This window comes from Malus domestica, chromosome 04 (assembly GCF_042453785.1).
Source record: "Malus domestica chromosome 04, GDT2T_hap1".
NCBI classification, from domain to species: domain Eukaryota; kingdom Viridiplantae; phylum Streptophyta; class Magnoliopsida; order Rosales; family Rosaceae; genus Malus; species Malus domestica.
In genome coordinates, this window is record NC_091664.1 from 31,497,915 (window position 1) to 31,520,712 (window position 22,798).

At 39.5% G+C, this 22,798-nt stretch overlaps 2 protein-coding genes across 2 annotated transcripts; both read right to left on the reverse strand.

The window, feature by feature from the left end:
* Window positions 1-151: 151 nt before the first annotated feature.
* On the reverse strand, window positions 152-13,760 carry LOC103434380 (probable E3 ubiquitin-protein ligase ARI8). Its single transcript, XM_029101509.2, has 15 exons — window positions 13,310-13,760; window positions 12,086-12,210; window positions 11,679-11,784; window positions 11,468-11,558; window positions 10,731-10,903; window positions 10,111-10,215; window positions 9,696-9,784; window positions 3,108-3,215; window positions 2,642-2,732; window positions 2,445-2,534; window positions 1,711-1,758; window positions 1,439-1,510; window positions 1,265-1,364; window positions 1,063-1,189; window positions 152-947 (listed from the first exon to the last, which is right to left on the reverse strand). The coding sequence occupies exons 1-15, from the start codon at window positions 13,487-13,489 to the stop codon at window positions 677-679; spliced, it is 1,776 nt and encodes a 591-aa protein (XP_028957342.2). The 5' UTR covers window positions 13,490-13,760; the 3' UTR covers window positions 152-676.
* A 1,492-nt stretch (window positions 13,761-15,252) lies between these two features.
* On the reverse strand, window positions 15,253-19,380 carry LOC114824453 (phosphoglycolate phosphatase 1A, chloroplastic-like). Its single transcript, XM_029101508.2, has 11 exons — window positions 18,885-19,380; window positions 18,357-18,424; window positions 18,079-18,171; window positions 17,921-17,992; window positions 17,512-17,583; window positions 17,292-17,351; window positions 17,084-17,136; window positions 16,575-16,672; window positions 15,976-16,075; window positions 15,660-15,763; window positions 15,253-15,571 (listed from the first exon to the last, which is right to left on the reverse strand). Exons 1-11 carry the CDS (start codon window positions 19,165-19,167, stop codon window positions 15,465-15,467), a joined length of 1,110 nt encoding a protein of 369 aa, XP_028957341.2. The 5' UTR covers window positions 19,168-19,380; the 3' UTR covers window positions 15,253-15,464.
* Between the last annotated feature and the right edge of the window lie 3,418 nt (window positions 19,381-22,798).

Genomic DNA, 22,798 nt, shown 5'->3' on the forward strand with positions numbered 1-22,798 from the left:
ATCTGAATTCAGTTACAACAAAGCCGATAAATCAGAATGGTCATATATTTGGCTTTCACTTGCACAATGATAACAGAGAACAATGGAATTTAAAGAGTAGCAGCAGCGCCATTCATAGAAATTCAGGGGGGGGGGGGGGGGGGGGGGGGAATTGGAGCAAAAGGAAACCCGAAAGGGACATCGCTCGTTCATTCGCATTCAAGATGAGAAAAAAGAGGAAGATAATTAGTACATAACTTATTCGATTTGTGCAGGTGCAGCAGGGGCCAATGCAATTACCAGTCCCCCCGCGACTAGTTTACTCTTACAAGTTACAACCACCACCACCACCACCCACTCTTTTAAAGATTCCAACTTTGCTACAATTTTATCAGCAACTGATTAATGACATGAAAATTACAGGTCCAAGGCATTTGCATTTGCATGAATCAAGACAGCCACGGAAATGCTAGACAAACAACAGGAACTATATACAGCTCATGTTCCAATACACAAGCAAGACAGTCTCTTCCTCCCACCCTTGATATTTTCTGCATCCTCCTCGCACTTGCAATTCTAAAGGTAAGTAACCCTTCCCTCGCAACCCGCCATGCTATTTCTCCGCTGCAATCTGCCAACCAAAGAGGCAAAACCAAGGCCTCCACAACCAATTAGGCCAATTTTCATAGGAAACAAGTTACCGGCGCTGTTGACACATCTGGCACACACTGGCCGGCCTGACATTTGCAAAGGTGCAATGTTCACAGGACCAGTGGCCTAAATCGTCAATGTTTCTACTGGAACTACTTGACCTGGATGTTGCAGCCTTGCCCCTCCCACCTCTTCCCTTACTTGAACCTCCCAAACTCTTTGAGCTTACTGTCCTGCTGCAGGCACCATGGGAATCCACGTCTGATAGACCATTCTCCAGAGCTCGAACTAAATTTTCAAAGTAGTTTCGAGTCACACTGTTTTCATTGAAATTGAACCATAAATCAATAAACTGAAAAGCTATATCATTGTAACCCAAGTCAACTTATCCAATCAGAAAACTTTAGTGTAATATATTTAGTGGAACATAACCTGGTCAATCCGGCAAGTTTTGTGCGGAACTCATTGAAATCTTTTGATGGGTCCTCATCATTGAGGTAAACTTGTAGCTCCTTTTCTGCACATTGATGAAGCCGTTCCAACCCAGACTCAGCTTCACCTGCAGAAACAAATATTAATGACGACAAAGCAACATGATGTATTGTCTATCTTCGAACTTGAGAAAATGACATACCTTGCAAGTACTCAAAGAACTGTCTCTTGGCATGTTCATGCTCCGGTAAATAATATCCATAAGCATATGTCCATTTTAGTACTCGCCTACATTCAACTATCTGAAAATACCGAAAATTTAATAAGAAAAAGCAATAGACTCCTTGGTAGAAAAGTGTGGTAACTTGTGGTATACCTGTAGCCAGGCCTCTGTAATGAACTTCAGCTGTGACTCAGGTTGGCACTGGGTATCGCTCAGCTTCTCAAGCTACAATAACATCGACAGTATACATGACTTAAAAAAACTGAACAAAAAACATTAGAAACTGAAGGATAAAATTGTATATATAGAAAATACACTACACTAAGCATAAACCCAGGAACACAAACCACACAATTGATATCCACATCAATCAGCTATACCAGAATCACTAACCAAGAAAGCTGATAGTAAAAAGTTTTACTTACGTGCACAGTTTGCATCTGCTGCAAGTCTGCAAGTGCTTTCTGCCGGGACTGCAGTGAAGGGAAACGAAACAAAATTAGACATTAAGATAAACTATTTAAGGATCATAGATTGTCATGAAAAACATGTATTTTGAAATTATAGATACTGTTTATACCCCCAAAAAAAGAAGATAATAGAAACTGCTAAAGCATCAATTTACAAAATAAAAAGCATTTGCACATGCACATAGAGCCTATGATAAATGTCAAGTAATTGACATTAAGCCAAAGAATGCATCTGCTAAAGCATCAAGGAGATAAACGTTAAGTAAGCAAATAAGTCAAAGAAAGCCACAAAACTTTTTTTATAAAAATCCAACAACTAGTTTAATTAATTGACATTTCCAACAATGAGCAAACATCAATACTTCAGAAAACTGATCATAGCAAGCACAATGATTGTTTGTCAACAGTTTTATTGCCTATAAGTTTATAACAAGTATTGAAATCATCAATGTAAAGGAAATATATAAACTCCGTCTTCTGTACGTGTTCATGCAGAGTCACATTATGTATGTATGACTGTTTATTATCGAGGTAAAACATAGCTAAATAAGTTAACTGAACCTGGCTCATTTGGAAAGAAGCCTTTTAGAAAGTTAACGTCAGAACTATGAGCATACACGAGAACGTCAGAAGACTGATGTCTGAGTGACATCAGTTTTACAAAATTCATAGGCAAACTAGGTACTTACCGATTGATTGGTTGCCCATCTTTCATAATAATGAGTGTACCTCTCCAGAGAGTTCTTGGCCATCTCTCTTCGCTTCTCTGACTCATCATACTGTATATAACAATATGATAAGAATCATATAATATGGCACAAACTGAGTTAATAGCTCGAGAAAATACACGACCATCATAATAAAGATGCAAACTGCATTAACATACCACTCCCTCCTGCTTTGCTGTCTCATAACGGTTACATGCATAAAAGCCACCCGTCCTTTCACCATGATCCGACCACGCACCGAGGCAAAGCCTGAAAGCATTTACTACACGTATCAGTGTTCTAGAAAGATTTTTTTTTTTTCCCTCTTTTTGAGCAGATAGTGTTCAAACAACATACACGATGACATGAAATCCAGCTTCGACATAAGTAATGCCTTTGTAAAAAACTAGAAAAGGAACGCAAGATAATAAATCACTTTTCAGATGATTACGGTGCACAGGAATCAAAATGCAATAGGTAGTGTTACTAAAATGCTTACCAGAAAAACTCGAATTTACAAGGTGGTAACATAAGTAATGCCTTTGTAAAAAGCTAGAAAAGGAGCGCAAGATAATAAATCACTTTTCAGATGATTACGATGCACAGGAATCAAAATTCAATAGGTAATGTTACTAAAATGCTTACCAGCAAAACTCAAATTTACAAGGTGGTGTGCAAGTGATATGCATACAGCCTTGGTTTTTCTCAATCGGCCGTTTGCACTTTGGGCAGGGCTTGGAATTAGCCAATATCCTGAAATCCATCAACAATATAACTTAGTACTTTGGGCTAAAAACAATATAAAAAAAAATGTTTGGTAAAGCCACTGTTTCTGCTGCTGGAGTTATACATGATAGTAAATAACCAGACCTATTGATGACATGCGTACCTGAGAGGGATAGGCCCTCAAAGAATTTTAAGTTATTGGGAATGGTATCAGGGTTTGTGAAGTATTCATTTAATCATTCAAAACAAAGAATTTTTAGACTTAAGTCTTCTTTTAATCCATCCCTGATGTAAACCCAGATTGCCCATCTTTCTGCGGCTATTCCCATCAAAATAGTTTGAACTAGGAAATGGAATAGGCACAGAGGCCAAAACGAGTTAGGGGTGAGGATCGGAGATCAAGAAATACCAAAGAGCGACCGTTTTCGTTACCTAGGATCTATCTTGCAAAAGAACGGAGAATTAGATGGAGATCTCAACCATAGAATACAAGCTGGATGGATGAAGTGGAAGAGTGCATCCGGCGTGTTGTGTGACCGCCGTATGCCACTGAAGCTCAAGGGAAAATTTTATAGGACGGCAATAAGGCCGGCGATGCTGTATGGCACAGAATGTTGGGCGGTGAAACATCAACACGTACACAAAATGGGTGTAGCGGAGATGAGGATGCTTCGTTGGATGTGTGGGCACACGAGAAAGGATAAGATTAGGAATGAGGATATCCGGGGTAAAGTAGGAGTAGCCGAAATTGAAGGAAAGATGAGAGAAAATCGGTTACGGTGGTTTGGACATGTGCAAAGAAGGCCTACTGACGTTCCGATTAGAAGATGCGACTATGGGACAGAGGTTCAGGGCCGAAGGGGTAGAGGAAGACCTAGGAAAACTTTGGAAGAGACTCTAAGAAAAGACTTAGAGTACTTGGATCTAACGAAGGACATGACACAGGATCGAGCACAATGGCGTTCTAAGATTCATATAGCCGATCCCACTCAGTGACTTGGATTTTCCAAGTCTCCAACCGAGAAGTTTTCCTCATTCGGGAAATTAAGAGAACACTACCCCAACCTACATGCTCCACTCAGAAAGCTTCAACATACAAGCTTTAACAAAAGAAAATTCAAAGAACTTAGCGAAGAAGGCTTTGGTGTATTTAACACAATACGTTGAAATGAAGGAAAGCTTATTTATTGATATCCCCGATAAGCTACAAATATGTACATATACATGAGTCAAAATAAGCACACAAGAGGGAGCCTTCACAAAGGTTGCTTAGGAGAAGTCTCAGCAGTCGGTAGAGCCCCAGAAAGAGAAGGCACCGGAGGGGGATCATTTGGAGCCTCAGTACTGGACAGAACCCTAGAAGGAGGAGGCATCAGAGGTTGATCATTTGGAGCTTCATTACGCGGTACAGCCCCAGAAGACGAAGGCAATAAATGCCTTTGGAACAAACCCACAAATCTCTGATGATCAAGTAAAACCTGACCATCAGTTTCCTTCATCTGGTCAAGCTTCCTCTTCATGTTTGTAGCATAGTCATGTGCGAGCCGGTGCAACTGTTTATTCTCATGCTTGAGTCCTCTAATCTCCTGTTTGAGACTCATCACTTCAGCCGCCAATGATTCAACTTGGCGGGTTCGAGCAAATAGGCGTTGGGCCATATTAGACACAGAACCTGCACACTGAACACTGAGAGCCAGCGAATCCTTAACAGCTAACTCATCAGACCGTTTGGAAAGTAGTCTGTTATCTTTGGGAGTGAGAAGGTTCCTGGCCACCACCGCAGCGGTCATATCATTCTTCATCACGGAATCCCCAACGGTAAGAGGACCAGTAGGGGAGACGAAGGATGGGCGCCATATGTTGTCTGGAGAAGGCGGGGCTGCCTCTTCAACAAGGTTCAAGTCAAAACGACGGTCGGAGGGGCCAGACATTTTCAAAGGTGTTGAAGAGAGAAGAGGTCGGACAAATCAAGATCTTAGAAGTGCAAGAATGAAGCTTCTACTGGTGGAGATTCAAGTGTGCTTTGGAACTTAATGCCAGCCCCTATAAAAATCTGCACTCGACGAAGGTTCAGAAATCGAAGAGGCGCCTGCTCAGAAATCGAAGAGGCGCCTGCTCAGAAATCGAAGAGGCGTTTGCTTTCTCAAAAGCTGGGCTGCTTAGAGATCACGAGGGTTGATCTCAGAAATCGAAGAGGCGTTTGCTTTCTCAAAAGTTGGGCTGCTCAAAGACCACGAAGGCCGATCTCAAAAATCGAAGAGGCGCTCGCTTTCTCAAAAGCTGGGCTCCCCAGAGACCACGAGGGCCGATATCAGAAATCGAAGAGGCACCTACTTTTCCAGCCTTTTCCAGCCTTGTCAGCACCTGTCACACGCACACTCAGTTTTGCGGAAATTATGGGCATTCTGTCAAAGACTTCTGGGGAAGTAGAAAACACATGAATCTTACTGTTCAATCACCCACTTCCCACACGCAACAATAGCTCATGGGTACCACAGATAACTTTGCCAAAGTTCTCTGCCAAAGTTGAGCACGTGAAGCTTGCAGCTCCCACTACATCGCTCTGACCAAGAAGGGTAAAAGAATAGCAAAGAAACAGCACTAACAAAGTTTAGACCCATAAATTTTGAAGGTCTAGCTACCATATTATTACCCACAACGGTAAAGGAACAGTACCACTGCTGGATAATTGGAAAGTCCCTGTGTGTCAACCTCTGTGCTTCGTGGCAAGGTAGACTAGCAAACATGCCCAACCTTTACTCACATTCGAGAAAACACTCCCAATAAGATTGCTTGCTCCAAAATCGAAGAGGCACCGTCCTCCGAATCTCGAGAGCCAGACTCCCAACATGACTACTTTCTTAAAAATCGAAGAGAGGGTAAAGGAACAGTACCATTGCTGGATAATTGGAAAGTCCCTGTGTGTCAACCTCTGTGCTTCGTGGCAAGGTAGACTAGCAAACATGCCCAACCTTTACTCACATTCGAGAAAACACTCCCAACAAGATTGCTTGCTCCAAAATCGAAGAGGCACCGCCCTCCGAATCTCGAGAGCCAGACTCCCAACATGATTACTTTCTCAAAAATCGAAGAGACACTGCTCCCCGAATCTTGAGAGCCAGACCCCCAGCATGATTGCTTTCTCAAAAATCGATGAGGCATCGTTCTCCGAATCAATCGAAGAGGCGCTCGCTTTCTCAAAAGCTGGGCTGCTCAGAGACCACGAGGGCTGATCTCAGAAATCGAAGAGGCACCTACTTTTCTAGCCTTGTCAACACCTGTCACACGCACACTCAGCTTTGCAGAAATTATGGGCATTCTGTCGAAGACTTCTGGTGAAGTAGAAAGCACATGAATCTTACTGTTCAATCACCCACTTCCCACACGCAACAATAGCTCATGGGTACCACAAATAACTTTGCCAAAGTTCTCTGCCAAAGTTGAGCACGTGAAGCTTGCAACTCCCACTACATCGCTCTGACCAAGAAAGGTAAAAGAATAGCAAAGAAACAGCACTAACAAAAGTTTAGACACATAAATTTTGAAGGTCTAGCTACCATATTATTACCCACAACTGTAAAGGAACAGTACCACTGCTGGATAATTGGAAAGTCCCTGTGTGTCAACCTCTGTGCTTCGTGGCAAGGTAGACTAGCAAACATGCCCAACCTTTACTCACATTCGAGAAAACACTCCCAATAAGATTGCTTGCTCCAAAATCGAAGAGGCACCGTCCTCCGAATCTCGAGAGCCAGACTCCCAACATGACTACTTTCTCAAAATCGAAGAGAGGGTAAAGGAACAGTACCATTGCTGGATAATTGGAAAGTCCCTGTGTGTCATCCTTTGTGCTTCGTGGCAAGGTAGACTAGCAAACATGCCCAACCTTTACTCACATTCGAGACAACACTCCCAACAAGATTGCTTGCTCCAAAATCGAAGAGGCACCACCCTCCGAATCTCGAGAGCCAGACTCCCAACATGATTACTTCCTCAAAAATCGAAGAGACACTGCTCTCCGAATCTCGAGAGTCATACCCCCAGCATGATTGCTTTCTCAAAAATCGAAGAGGCATCGTTCTCCGAATCTCGAGAGCCAGATACCACAGACCACTTTTTCAAAGTGCTCTGACAGAGTTAAAACATGTGAAACTGGCAGCTCCCACTACCGTGCTATGACCAAGCAGGGTAAAGGAATAGCATTACTACTTGTTGTTAGGGAGACTCCTATATATGTCGACCTCCATCCCCAACGGACAGGCAGACCTGCAAAAATGCTCAACCCTTCATCATATCTGAGAGGGCACTCCCAACGAAGCCTTTCGAAATATTCAGCTTTCTTTCCCCCCGATAATACCTCTGCAAACAAGCTATACTAGAGCAAGAATATCTCATATCATCAGGGTTAAAAGCAAGAGTATCCCATATCATGCTTTTTCCCTGTCTTTTCTTTTGGCCTTGTTTTTACCTGCAAGACAAGGAGAAAGAGAACAATCAGTCAGCACTTGGAATCAAGCTTCCAGCCAGGAACTGACTGCCTGGAACCCCTTACCTGATTACTTACCTGGCATTGCTCTCGAGTACTCATCTTCAACATCTTATGTTTCCAGGGAAGATTCCGCATCTGCTTGAGGAACAGATAGGGCAAGTGCGAAGGATACAAGGAAGCATGTGGAGACAAGCGTAACAGCACACGTGCCGATACATTCATTACTCTGTCAAAAGCAAAAGTATCCCATATCAGCAGGGTGGAACGTACTCTAGATTTGATGGACTTGTTTTGACCCTCAAATTCTTCAGTCGGCCTTATACTCTGGAGGAAACCAGAAAACCCTCCAGCTCAGTTCAAGAATAAGCATGTGGAAAGTTACTTCTTCAAAAGCAAAAGTATCTCATATCATCTCTTCTCATTTTTCTTCTCTTTATCCTTCATGCTGCTGCAAGATGGGGAGAAGGTGAACAATCAGTCGGAGCTCTGATTGCTTACCTTGTCTGTCACCTCTTTCAGCAGACCCCCTAGCTCGGCGACTTGGGGGACTCCTACTACATGGTTTGTATCGCGCTTGACCAAGCCTGAAACTACAAGTAAGCTTCAAGTGAAATTGATACATTACCTTGTGCATCTCCACCAGTTAAAGATACCACCCCTGGATGGAGGAAGAGTACTTCCAGAGAAGATGCCACATCTACCTATGAGACAGATAAGGCAAGTCAAGACGACACCACACTCCGATACTTAGAAGTTTCGTGATTACGAGATCATTCTCCCACAATATTTCCTAATGTCATTTGTACTAAATCATTCACTTGTACTCACTAAATGAGAGCTTGAACCTATGTACTTGTGTAAACCCTTCACAATTAATGAGAACTCTTCTATTCCGTGGACGTAGCCAATCTGGGTGAACCACGTACATCTTGTGTTTGCTTTCCTATCTCTATCCATTTATATACTTATCCACACTAATGACCGGAGCAATCTAGCGAAGATCACAAAAAGCGATCGTTTTCGCTACCTAGGATCTATCTTGCAAGAGAACGGAGAATTAGATGGAGATCTCAACCATAGAATACGAGCTGGATGGAAAGAGTGCATCCGGCGTGTTGTGTGACCGTCGTAGGCCACTGAAGCTCAAGGGAAAATTTTATAGTACGGCAATAAGGCTAGCGATGTTGTATGGCACAGAATGTTGGGTGGTGAAGCATCAACACGTACACAAAATGGGTGTAGCGGAGATGAGGATGCTTCGTGGGATGTGTGGGCACACAAGAAAGGATAAGATTGGGAATGAGGATATCCGAGGTAAAGTAGGAGTAGCCGAAATTGTAGGAAAGATGAGAGAAAATCGGCTCCGGTGATTTTGAACATGTGCAAAGAAGGCCGACTGACGCTCCGGTTCGAAGATGTGACTACGGGACAGAGGTTCAGGGCCGAAGGGGTAGAGGAAGACCTAGGACAACTTTGGAAGAGACTCTAAGAAAAGACTTAGAGTACTTGGATCTAACGGAGGACATGACACAAAACCGAGCGCAATGGCGTTCTAGGATTCATATAGCCGACCCCACTTAGTGGGAAAAGGCTTTGTTGTTGTTGTTGTTGTTGTATAAGCATAACACCCAAACATTGAGAAATTTTACTCCAATATTTTAGGGAATCATCAAAAATTCAGCTCCCAACTTATAAAGTCCACACTAAGGTGACCATTACGGACCTTTTCTTTTGGCTGGCACCATCCCACACTTCAACATTGGCATTTGTGCACTACCTAGCTACAGGATTGTCGTTTCGATATGATATCAAAGCGTATATCCAGGATAACATGGCTAGACAGGTCATGCAATTATTATGGTAGGGACTGGCCATGCTTTCATCGAACATTATTTGGCATCAGCACATAGATTATTTTCCCATCATCCTATGGGACATGGAGTAGTCCAATGTTCACATCTGATCACTGTTCTCCTAATTTAAGGTACTATTCCGCCAATAACTAATGTCTTACGTACCAATTCATATTTTCAGATTCTGCACTATTCTTCATTATCCATTTTGACACAGTGCCACAATCAACTGGACGGTGAGCTTCCTCAGTACACTGCAAGGTCAAATTCACAAGATGTAAATGCAATCAGGCACCTATGAAGAACAGGATAACTTCATATGAAGCACCAAGTGATACCGTACAACGTTTACAGGCTCATATGCAACACATAACAAAGCATAAATATAAAAAAGAAGTAAAAAAAAAAAAAAAAAAAAAGCCACATCGTATCATTTCAACACAATCATATTCTGAGTTTTGGAGATTTCTCACATAACCGCATCTTATCATATCTTCATCCCGCACACCATACAAAATGCACATACATGCAATTTTCAATGAAGATAAAAACTATATGTGAAGAATTCAAAGAGACTTACGTTCCAGCAAAAGCTATATGAACAGCGGCAGGTAACATCATAGCTTCCACCACCAACAATAAAATCTATAGCATAATCACAGCCTGGAGCAGGACACCATTTTGTCTACAGAAAAACATCCATGAAATAAAATGGTCAACAAAATGTTGAATGAAGGCTAGTAAAAAACAACATTCAAATGCAAAATATATGTTTAAAACCTTACATAGAATTCACAAAGTCATGCATTACCTTGCCCTAGTTGTACGGAACAACTAGGCTAAGGTAATGAAAAACATAAATATTTTTCTGTAATCATCTTATCAGCAGATATGAAGCAATCTTTAAGTTTACTTCTAAGTTGCCTCTGCAAGACCATTCTCGCCCATATACTGTTACCTATGATGCCACCAAGTCAACTGCGTGTCTAGTTTACATAAAAACACAAGTACCAAATAGGAGATGCTCTTTAATGCTACACTGTCAACTTGCAAACTATCTACTTGTTTTTAATCACTATAACCATAAATGTATTAAGCGTTTGGCAAGTAAGAAGATATAAGGACTAAGGTTTTGCATTTACTTTGGGAGAACAGACAAATCGCTGATCATTGTGATCAAGGATCCAATCGTGGGATTACCTTCCTATTGTCTTCAACATAAGATCTAATAAAGTAGCGAGAATATTTCTCCTTCTCTTCATAGGAAGCCAAATCATTAATCATATCTTGGCAAACAACGGCACTACAAGATGGATCCGGACAGCGCAACATCAAACATCCAGGGCCATCATTAATGGCTGTGCTAATATAGCCTACAAGACATGGAAATTATAAAAGAACGTTTTACAGAACTCAAAACTCATTTGGAAACATAATAACAAGATGAAAAAATGATATATATTTGTAAACTTCAGATTTCTGGATATTAGACGACAGAGACATAAAAATTGATACAAAAATTGTATCAGTAGTACAAGAAACAGAACTAGAACACATATAACACATCACATTATCAAGACTCATGTTATTTATGCATAATATGTGTGTGCGCGTATAGGTCCTAGAAAATGCTATATATGATGGGAAAACAAATCCCACTAAATGATGACAAAAGGAGTACCAGTCTTGACTTTTAAGTGCTACCGTAAAATCATCAACACGGGTCTTGCATGAATACATGAGATCCACATGTATTGATGATCCTATAAACAAAAGTTTGACTAACCTGCTGGACATACTTTTCTTATATTACAGCATTCTTTTTTATAAATGCATCCCTGGTGATAATAGAAAAGTGAAAAAATCATGCCACACTACACTAAAAGTTCAACTTTTCCATGGAAGAAAAAAGACAAATATATGACATTGTATCAAACCTGCCCAGCATGAGGAACAGAAAGGATGACCACAAGCTGCAGCATGCATCTTATCACGAGGATAGATCTCAAAACAAATCCCACAATGAAGCTGTTATAAAAAAGACCATGTTATCAAAGTTGTTAGCCATATATACCGGTCTAAGGCAAAAAAAACTTTGAAGCAAAAAAGGCTGAAAATTGATGACATCTGAAAGCATGGACTGCTTACTTCACTAGCATTAGGATATTCAACAACTGGTTTCTCTGGCAAGCCAACAGCCCTGCGAACCCTTTCTTCATCTGCAAACCACTCATCGTGTACTTTACTGACACTCCTGTGAGTATAAAGGAAGTATATATTCTTTAGAAAATCCAGAAAAACATTGCACCGTGGTATAAAACTTATCAAATAAATGCATGGCAAAACAAATTGGAAAACAATGCACCATGATATAAAACTATCAAATAATTGCATCGTAAACAAATTGGGGAAGGTATAGTGGAAATTATCTGACAAAATAAACTAGGGTCACATAACCCAGGTACCCATTACTAAGAGTGAAGGCAATCCATGTCAGCATGTAAAGAAATTAGCAAAATAAGCAAAGAAAAGAAATATTGGAGACAACAATTTACCAATTATAGTAGCGGAGCAGTATACTAGCTGAAAATTTTGGAATAGAGAGCACTGTAGATATCCTCATAATATCCTCCTCTTGATGCTGACGAATGTCAGCTTCTGTCAAAACATTGTAGTTTTGCTGCAATAAAAACAAAACGAAATTACAACAATAATAGGAGCCACAACTAACCGATAAACTTATTTTTGCCTACAGACAAGCATCGAAGTGTGCTTCAGTAAATACACATTGAGAAAATAAAGCAAAGATATCACAGCATAGTAGAGTTCATTAAAAATTTCCAAAGGTTAGAACCGCATGTAGAAAACCACTAACAAATTTCATGTACAATAACTATAAGGTACAAAACTTCAATTAGTATGTATCTTAAACTAAAAGACTTTTCCATCTTTAGACACACCAATGAGAGCACACAACATTCTGCAATATGCATCATATTTTAACTTTACTTTTTCCGAGATCCAAATGCTTCGAGAGAAAGGCTACCACATCCATGGAGTTCATCGAAACAGTGCAATCTCCAAAGGAGCCACAAAGATGAAAAAAACCAATTACTTCAACCATGGTCAGCTACCAATCAAATAAATACCAAATTTCTCTAAACATAATTGGCATTGTCCACCACCCAAAGTGCCTGACTTTAACAAATCAGCTAAAATCCCCTAGGAGAGGGGGGGGGGGGGGGGACCCGAGGCCCGAACCAAAAAAAAAAACAAATCAAGTAACAAAAGAAAAAGGCACCCGATAGAATTAACCAACAATCTATGCAAACTCTTTTTTTGTTAAGAATAGCAGCACCCATGGAAATCCTTCCATAGTAACTCTAGCCCAACTAACCCAAATATCAAATCAAGGAATATTAACATTATAACGAAGCTATAATTCTAGCAGAATCAACATTTCCACCATAAGTAAAGGCTCAGACTTTTTAAGGCATTACCACAACACGAACTAAATTTACATTTCGGATAAATCAATGAAACCTAAGATCAAAATCAGCAACACTAACATTACCGCAACGCCGAATACAACAAAAAGAAGAAAATTTATGAGTAGACCCAATATAAAATTAAGCATATTTAACATTTGGACATGTACTAAAGGGCTCAACTTTCAAAACCCAGAAGAAAAATAAGAATAAAAAATCAATTAACCAAAACCATTTCGAAGAAACTAAAAGAGAAGATATGAAATTGTGATAATTGAAGAGAAAAGCCACCTGGTAACGATGCGAGGTGACATCATTGGAATCGTCGGAGTCGTTGTCGATGAACTCGTAATCTGCAACTCCAGCGTCGTCGCTGTCCATAGCGGCAGCTGCATCATCATCGCCGCCACTGTAGAAATCGTCGTCGTCATCGTTGGCGTCGAGCATGTCGAACTCTTCGTCCGAATCCATTTCTTGGTTTTCTGATGAAAAGATCAAAACCCTAATTGGGATCAATCCTAATTTGCATAGAACAGGGGGAGTCGGGGGTGATTAGAGAAAGAGAGAGGAAGTGACAGAAATGGCAATCAAAGGAGAAGGGAAGGTGAAAGGGGGAAAGAGAATGTGAGCGTGTTCTGTGGTTGATTGGTTGATTGAAGAAAAGGGAAAGAAGAAAGGAGAAGGGATTCGGAGGAAATGGAAATCGAGAGAGGAAAATATTGCTTTTCATGATGACTGGGTTAGGGGAAAAAATAAATGTCACATTTTTCTTTTCTTTTTTATTTTGAAACTACAAAAGATAAATCAAATCACCATGCATTCTTTTCTTATGTAAATTGTCATTTATTACTGTATTATTATGCGACGGAGGTTTTAAGTTCGATTATTGTAGATAACGAGATTGATATTAATAAATTATCTCATATTTTGATATAAACATATATCATTGTATTAAACAGAAAAATGTAATCTTCTTTTAAAGAATTTTAACGAAACATTATCAGTACTGTTTACTTTATATATAGTATATTACAATGTTTAGAGATTTCAATAAAGAGGGAGGCGCTTGGTCGTATTACAATAAATCGAGCAAACACAATACAATCAAATTAACTAGTTTATGAACTATAATTTTATCTGCTATAAAGAAGACGAGTTCTTCACATTTTGAACAATGGAATTTATGTTTATGTGCTTGGACATATAGGAAGTGGGATAGGATTCTCTGCTCTTTTATTCTCATCTCATTCCCTTTCATTTTCTCACATATTACTTTTTGTCTCATGTTTTCTATAAAAAAAAATCAATATAAGATGTTGACGTGGCTTAACCATAACTGTTCAAATATGAGGAAAGGAAATGAGAAAGAGATGATGAGAGGAGAGAATCCTCCTCTATAGTAACCACTTTGGCTGCCCATCGTGCATATTATGGTACTTTTCTAAGTGTCATATCCCAACCAAAAAAAAAAAGGGAACTCTACCAGCTCCCTCTCTGCTAATTATGGCAGCAAATGTGATACACAATTGTGATATTCTCAACGTTATTAATTAGAAAATAACACATATTTCTGGTAAGGGTACTAAAACTTGTGTTCTTTCCAACTGCAAATGTAAGGATAATATAATGGCATAAGTAAGAGTGTTGAACCGTAAGGATTGATCAGACCTCAACATATTACTAGCTTTATGTGAACACTAACTAAACAACAAAAATAACAAGTTTAATTTGGTTTTTGATTTGATAACTAAAATAACTTAAAAAATGTAAGCAAAATAAAAATGAATGGTAGATTGATTCGGAAAAGAGGGGAAGGAGACTAGGAATCTCGTTTCACCACAAATAGACACGCAGTCACTTATGCCCTTTGTCACGACATTAGTAGAGAGATATTTGTCATTTGGTTAGTATAAATTCATGATTTCGAACTTTCGTCACCTTAAAGCAAGCTTTTGTTCTCCGCCGAGTTCTTCAAAACCAATAACTAAATGAAGGCAATGCTTTTCACCAACTCTAATGCATGTTCTTTGTCTCAGTTGCCCCAACAAATAGACAGAGCTTTCAGTTTCTCTACTTAAGACAAATTAGATCTCCCCTAGGGGTAGTCCCAAACTTTGGGGATATGAAATCAACAAAATACCTCATTAGCATGTCCGAGGCTCCGAGCACGTGAGATACGGATGCTGCAGCCTGCAGCTATGTGCTGATTTGGTTGCCAATAATATGCAGGATAATGGAAACAAAGAAACTATATCTCTATATCTATCTGTCAATATATAGATACACACATGTTCATAGATAATCAATTTCACAAATTCATAGATATCTGAAACCTATATCCAGTTGGAAAAATAAAATTTACATGGGCATTAATAATATCGAAGTTATGACTGGCACAGGCAAATAATGACAGATGAGCACAAGATTGGTTTTAGGGGTAACATAATCATACAGTTGCAGCCTTGAGAAACAAAAAGTCTGAAATCTTGTTCGTGTAAAAATCTGGTTGTATGGAGTTGTCGGGACTCTGAAGCACTGGTAAGGTGGTGACGCCTATCACACAAAACGGAAAAGCCTTACTTAGCTTAAATATATCACAAAATGAAATATACTTGGCCCAAACAATGCAGAGTTTGGTTACCCGAGAGAACAAGAAGAGTTTTGCAACCACCATTTTGTCCAAACAGAATATCAGTATCTAATCTGTCCCCAACCATGCAAATCTGTGACTTCAGGATGCCAAATCTGTCATTGATTAAACCCAATATATTAAATGCTAAACCAATGAAGACCATATCGCAAACCTAAAGAGCATTATCTGTATCACACTATACGCTGTGCGCATTGAGAGGTGACCTTGTTCTGTAGCATAAGACTTCTCATCATAATATGGTCGGTCTTTGCTCAAGATCAACAGCACTCATGCTACTCAAGATAAAATAAGGCATTTGACTTACTCATTTGCTAAGTAGTCCATCATAAAAGTTGAGGGTTTTCCCACAACCAATGGCTCACGTTGAGTTGATCCACGGATAGCACCAACCATTGAACCACCACCTGCAGTATAGTACAAATTGTAGTAGCTATTGAGAGAGAAGTTGCTTCATCATTTCAGTAACAACCCATTCGGTCAGGTATATTTAGGTCCATAAATCCAAGGGTTTCCTAGTAAACTCTGAAGTTTAAGTCTCATATAATCAAGTAATTATCACTAACTCATGTATCAGTAAATGAAGCATGAATAATCTGATTCAACTTTCAGAAGATTCACAAGTTCAGTAGATTCCGATATGCTTTTTCACTATTATCTCCTAAAAGGTGAAAATTTTCACACTCGTATCTCCTGTCCCTTATTTTTGTACCCTGATAATTGAATATGATCAAGGAGATATGAAAGAGTAAGTACAACAGAACGAGTGCAAGGAACGCAGACTGCTACCCCTAATAAATAAGTTTTCCAATCAGAAAAATCTTCAAATGTTTTGCAGCGTAACGCTGCATTTGAGAATAATGTAATTAAAACACAAAGTGCAACAAGGAGAAGAAAGAAATGAACCTGCCCATTCCTGAGCATCTGTGAGATGAGTGACAGCATCACGATTTGTAGCAATGAAAAGACATCCAGGGTTTTCACGTACACAGAGTGTCCCATACCTACCATCACATAACCATCATATAATATTAACTGACACAGGGAAGATCAAATGCAATACATGTAATAAGTTCATATATAATAAGATCATTATGTTAATATGATTTGGCACTCAATAAAGTACGATATATATTACTTTCCATTGAATTCTCTGTAAGACTGTAACAGAATATTTGCATATAGGCCCAAATACAAATACATCCCAAAGAAAAAGAAGACGGTTAACTTCTGGCAACTATGTGGGGTAGAAGAAGAATCTAAAAGAGAGGGTACTGGAAGCAGCAATGATTCCTCACATTTTAATAACAAGGACGAGGACAGTGCCTTGTAACTAAAAGTAAAATATAAAAACTTGCAGTATCTTCAACACAAATGCATTGACATTGACATACACAACAATAAACAGAACTTACTGAATTTTGTAGTAGTTGAAATTTCGATCAAATCCAACCACAACAGCTCCAACCTGGAAAACAATGAACAAACAAAATTTCCAATATAAGGTTCCAAAAAGGAATGCAGAAGCTTCAAATCTTTGAGAGAAAGTTCTACTTATATTTTTATCTCTAAAAACCCAACAACAAACTCAGTTCTATGATGCAAGAAAGGACAGAAGTATACACTCTCATCATGCTCCATCAGATATCCAGGCTTCAGCTCTATTTTCTTCCCACCATCTTCCTGTAAGAAAAAGAAGGCATTATATACCACGCATCATACATATATAACAGGAGCATTCTATCTCTCAAAAGAATAACACATCACTTGATTTCAGTGACTAGGATACAGAATAAACACTTGCAATGTACTGACAATTATGCGGTTTCTAGCTTATACTTACTGGGCCACCAAGGTACTCATATCCAGCAAGCTCAAGCTCCTTCAAGATACCTTCCTCACCAATCACATATACCTATAAAACACCGAATCATCAGTGTATTATCATCAATATTCATGATTAGAATGCGCTAGCTATTTGTAGTGTTAATCATGAGATGCCAGTAACTGGAAATAAAGTCACAACTTCTTACATGTCAATAACATATAACCTTAATATAATACTGTGGCTATATGCAAATAAAATATCAGACGAAATAATATTGGAAATCTTTATAAAATTCGAACAGAAATAACAATGAAGAAGATAACATGCAATATGATGCAAACCATTCCCCTTCACAAAAACTCCACTTGTAGGCAAATGAACAGAAACAAGATATTCACTTTTACCAAGTAGGCACGCAGGTTACCTTTTTATCTTTTGGGAAATTAATGGACTTCAAATAAGCAGCAGCAGCAAAAGATGACGCAAAAATTTCCTCCTGAAATTGTTCAAGTGTGGTTAGAATTACCGAGTTGCTAAATCTGTGAGCGTAGAAAGAGAAAAATGGCACACTGTCACACTGACCTCATTGACATTTAGACCAAGCGTCTCAAACTTTTTACCATACTGCTTCCTAGACTTTGTTGAGTTGTTGGTAACGAAAACTAATCTTTTGCCCTGAAGGAAAAGACAATATGCAAGTGGTTTGAGGCCACATAACAATGCTAGCCTCTTAAAATTATCTACCCGTATCATGCTACATTACATTTGCTGGCCCTATGATATGAATATGTACAAAACTACAAATACTGAAATACATTATAGGTGGCTCCATTGGCAGCCAGAAAGACAGACAGACCGACCTTAGACCGTAGCATATCCAGAGTTTGGGGGACACCGTCTATGAGCTTATCTCCTTTCCATATAACACCTGCAGTTGTTGGGTGATGAGTTGAAAGATTATTTAATGGAGCAATACCAATACCATCCACGACAGAGATAAATACCATAAGACTGTAAGACAAACATTATTAAAATTCTAATGGAACATTCATGAGTAATCCTATTCCTATCAAATCATATCATCGTTCGATGGTTCCCTCGCTCCAATTTTTCTAACGCAACACTTGGTTCTGAATAAATTGGATTTTCCTTTTTAAAAGGTAATCAGACAAAATGGTTAGGAACTTAGGAGGGAATCAAATCAATACAAATGTGTATTCATAGTCTCATATAATATTATTAATAAATTTTCATGTGCTCAAATCCTAACAGATGGATTAATGTCCACTACTACATTCTTATAGGTATGAAACAAACAAAGAAGAAGATCATTGGATCAACATTCAATTCAACAACGTAAGAAAATAAACAAGTTGAAGAAGGCGGACCGTCGCAGTCGAAGATGAAGGTCTCTACAGAGTCAATGAGGTCATCGGCATTCGTGAGAGGCTGCGCGGAGGCCCGGGTGGTGAAACTCTCCTCCATTCTTGACTCCCTACACTTGTGCTTGTTGCTGTTGATGAAGTTCCATGAGAGATTACTTGTACGAGTAGTAGTAGTACGAGTGCAACAGAGATTGTTGCTGCTACTGTTGTTGATCCCAAACCCAAACAACTGGGAACTCTTCGCAGAAGCCGCAGCTATCACTGTTGTTGTGCTTCTGCTCAGCATCTCTTTCTCTTTCGTTTCTTTTTCTTTCTTCCCTTTTTCTTTGCTGTAGCTCGTTTCGAGGCCGTTAGCCTTTTTCCCTTCCCAAGGCAAGGAAAAAGGAAGGAAGGAATATTTTCAACAACAAAAAAACAACAGAGGAGAAGGAAAGAAGGGGTTGTTCGTGGCCACGTGGTGGTTTTGGGTGGCTCGTGTAATCCAATCCTACTGGATGACACTTATCAGTTTTCTTCTCTTCTCCACTTTGGAGTTTGGACTCAAGAATGCTCACATGTCTTGGGAGGCTACTGGCCCGGTATTAGTAGTTTAAGCCCAATAATAAAAACCTTCCGTGAGTCGTTTCAAATGCTTGTTTGGGTGATTAGTTTAGACAGGTTTGGTAATGTTGTCTGTACCCTGTGTTGCGTGAGTCAACTTTGGAGAATAAGGAATGTAGAGATATTTTGGGCATATAATTATGTAATTGGTGTCCTTGTTTCCTAATTTATAGGAGATTGTGTAAGTTTATATATTCCTTTATGAGAGAAGAATAATATCAGAACAATATTTACCAAAACCCTAGAATTTTATCTTGGTACCAGAGCAGGTTTGAACCTGACTCTTGTCGAAAAACCTTAAACACCATACATGCCCTAGCCATCAAAACTCTGGTTCTTCAAATCTTGAACCCAAAAATCAAGTCTTGTAGCCCTTGGAAGCAACAAGGCTACAATTGGCAGTGCAATGGCAGAAGAAAAAGCTGGCGCCACATCCCCAAGCGTGAACCATTCATCATCTTGGACCAAACATTGAAGTTCGAGTCGCTCAACCGAAACTCGAACGGAATGGCATTGACATTGGTAGACTCACTTTGAATCACCACGGGATGCATGGCTACCTAACGGGTAAAATCCCGGTTGTTGATGAAGATGATCTAGGATATGTAAAGTGGTCAACTGAAGATGCCATCGTGCGCGGGTGGTTGCTCAAAATCATGGAACCACACCTACTTGGCCTCTTTATAGATTTACCCAAGGCTAAAGATATCTGGGAGAGTGTTACCCAGATGTTCTATGATGGTTCTTATGAGTCACAATACTATGAACTCTGGTGCAAGGCTACACGAACGAGACAAGACAGTCGTCTAATCAATCTATATTTCACCGAACTAAAGGGCGTTTGGCAGGACCTGGACAAAACGTCCTCTTCGTATGGTGTGTGGAGCGAACCTGAAAACTTGGAAAGAATAAGTTGCAAAGGATAGGGTGTACGAATTTCTCGTTGGATTAGATAGCGGTTTTGATCAAGTTCGAAGTGAAATTCTAAGGATGAAACCTATCCCTGGAATGCTTCAATTTGGTACAACGAAAATCCCAGAGGAATGCCACTATGATGGGAACAAAGACTACGATGGCAGTACCCCCTATGGCTATGGCAACCAAGGCGTCCAGTTCACGTCCACAGTCTAATGGAAGCACTTGTAAGACCCCGTATTTTAAAATTAAAATAAATATTTATTTAGAGTTTTAGATGCTAATTTTATAGGTAATTAATGGTGCAACATGGAACCTGGAGGTGGCAGGGGTGGATATGTTTAAGTGCTTAGTCACTTATAGTTCTTACACGTGTGATTATAGGTTTAATGAATAAGCAGTATAGGTTGCTTAGTCTTCATCAAAAAGTGGTTGCGTGGAAAGATTTTAGGACACCAATTTATCCTTGCCTTTGGGATCAAGATTGTCTGCCCTCCCACTTACCATCCTCTTCCATTTGCTCCTACTTTTCTAACTATTGATTTCATGTTTAGTTATTTTAATGATCCAGATTTTGCCACCACACCAACAACTCCAAATCATCTTTAAACATTTCCAGCTAGATCTGCAACCTCTGCAAGTGCCTTCCTCCATCTCTCCATCATGTCGGGGGTTCAGTTTTTCGGTGTCTAGCAAATGTCTCGGCAAAGCTTCCCGTCTGCTTCCTCACATGGGATGGATCAAATCAAAATTCAAGCATGTTAAAGCAACAAAAAATTGAAAGAAATTAAACCCAAAAAAATAGAGGGAAAAAGCACAAAAGGGTACCTGGGTTCAGAGGCTGAAGAAGCAAAAAAAGAGGAAAGCTTGGACATTTGGAGATGAAACTTGACGAATTAATAATTTTTTAAATTAACAAAAAAAAAATGGGAATTTGGGGTTTTATTTTGGTCACCCTCCAACGAACAAACCCTCAGAGATTTCAGTGTAAGGAGCCTCCCTACGATGCAACCTCCGCAATGCCGAGAAGAAGCGGACGAAATACAAATAAAGGCTGAACATTATAATCGACCATGTGGGGAAACTCCCATCTGGGTTCTTCCGTAACAGCACGGGAAGCTCTATCAATGGATGAGCAGCAAGTGAAACCAAAGCTGAAACCAAAGGGGCATACAAAAATGGTATGGAAAGCACTGTGAAACCAAAGCTTTTGAGGCAGGCAAACAACGCGAAATATACTGCTACCATCAACCCTATCAAAACCGATACACCAACTATCTTTGCTCCACTACTGAGTACCCCAAATGTGCCTGCCAGGTGTTTGATGGAAGTCCTCAGAGAGGCCAAGGGCAGAATCTATGGAGACTTTTTACAGTGGGTAGGGGACCAGTCTACCGGTCTTCTACGATGTTGATCCGTCAGATGTGAGGAAGCAGACGGGAAGCTTTACCGAGGCATTTGCTAGACACCGGAAAATTGAACCCCCGAACATGATGGAGAGATGGAGGAAGGCTGTAGATCTAGTTGGAAAGGTTTAAAGATGGTTTGGATTTATTGGTGAGGTGGCAAAATCTAAAGCATTAAATTAACTAAACATGAAATCAATGAAATCAATGGTTAGAAAAGTAGGAGTGGATGGTAAGTGGGAGGGCAGACAATCTTCTTGGTCCGCCTTTGAGACCGCCAAAACCATCCAATTGCAACTAAGTTGTTGCCGGAGAGAAAGATGAAGATACATGCAATGCATGCATTACGTAGAGATTGGTGTGTGTGTGTGTGTGTGTGTATATATATATATATATATATATATATATATACATACTTGTATATGTTTATATATATGTTGTGCATGTATATATTTATATATATATATATGAGAGAAGACAAATATAAGGAAGAGATTAAGAAATCAAATAGAATTAGAGATAAGGGTGCTGAAATATTCGTGTTTATCTTCCTGCTTAGGATGTCAGCCTGCAGCAGGGAATTGATCACAATGGTGGTGCACTCTTGTAATATAGAGTTGGTGCAATGCTTTGGAGACCAGGTAGGGGAAATAAGGCAAACTTTTACAGAGATTGATTCTATTAAATTTCGTGAAATATTATATTCGTTTTGGTTATTTAATGTGATTGGATGTTATTTGGCTAATTGCTTCTAAGTGTTTACTTGTTATTGGTTATGGAATTATTGCTGGAATGTTATTCGTTGAGAATATACTGTGATACGAAAGATGAAATGACATTAATTGTGCATCATTCATGTTGATGTGGTTGGAATTTCATTATTCATATTGGAAGTATAGAAATGAGGGTAGTTGGAAATGATCTTTTGTGTAGTTGAATCTATTTATTGTGAAACCAGTTTTAGGCGAGCTCGATATGCACAGTAAAATAAGATAT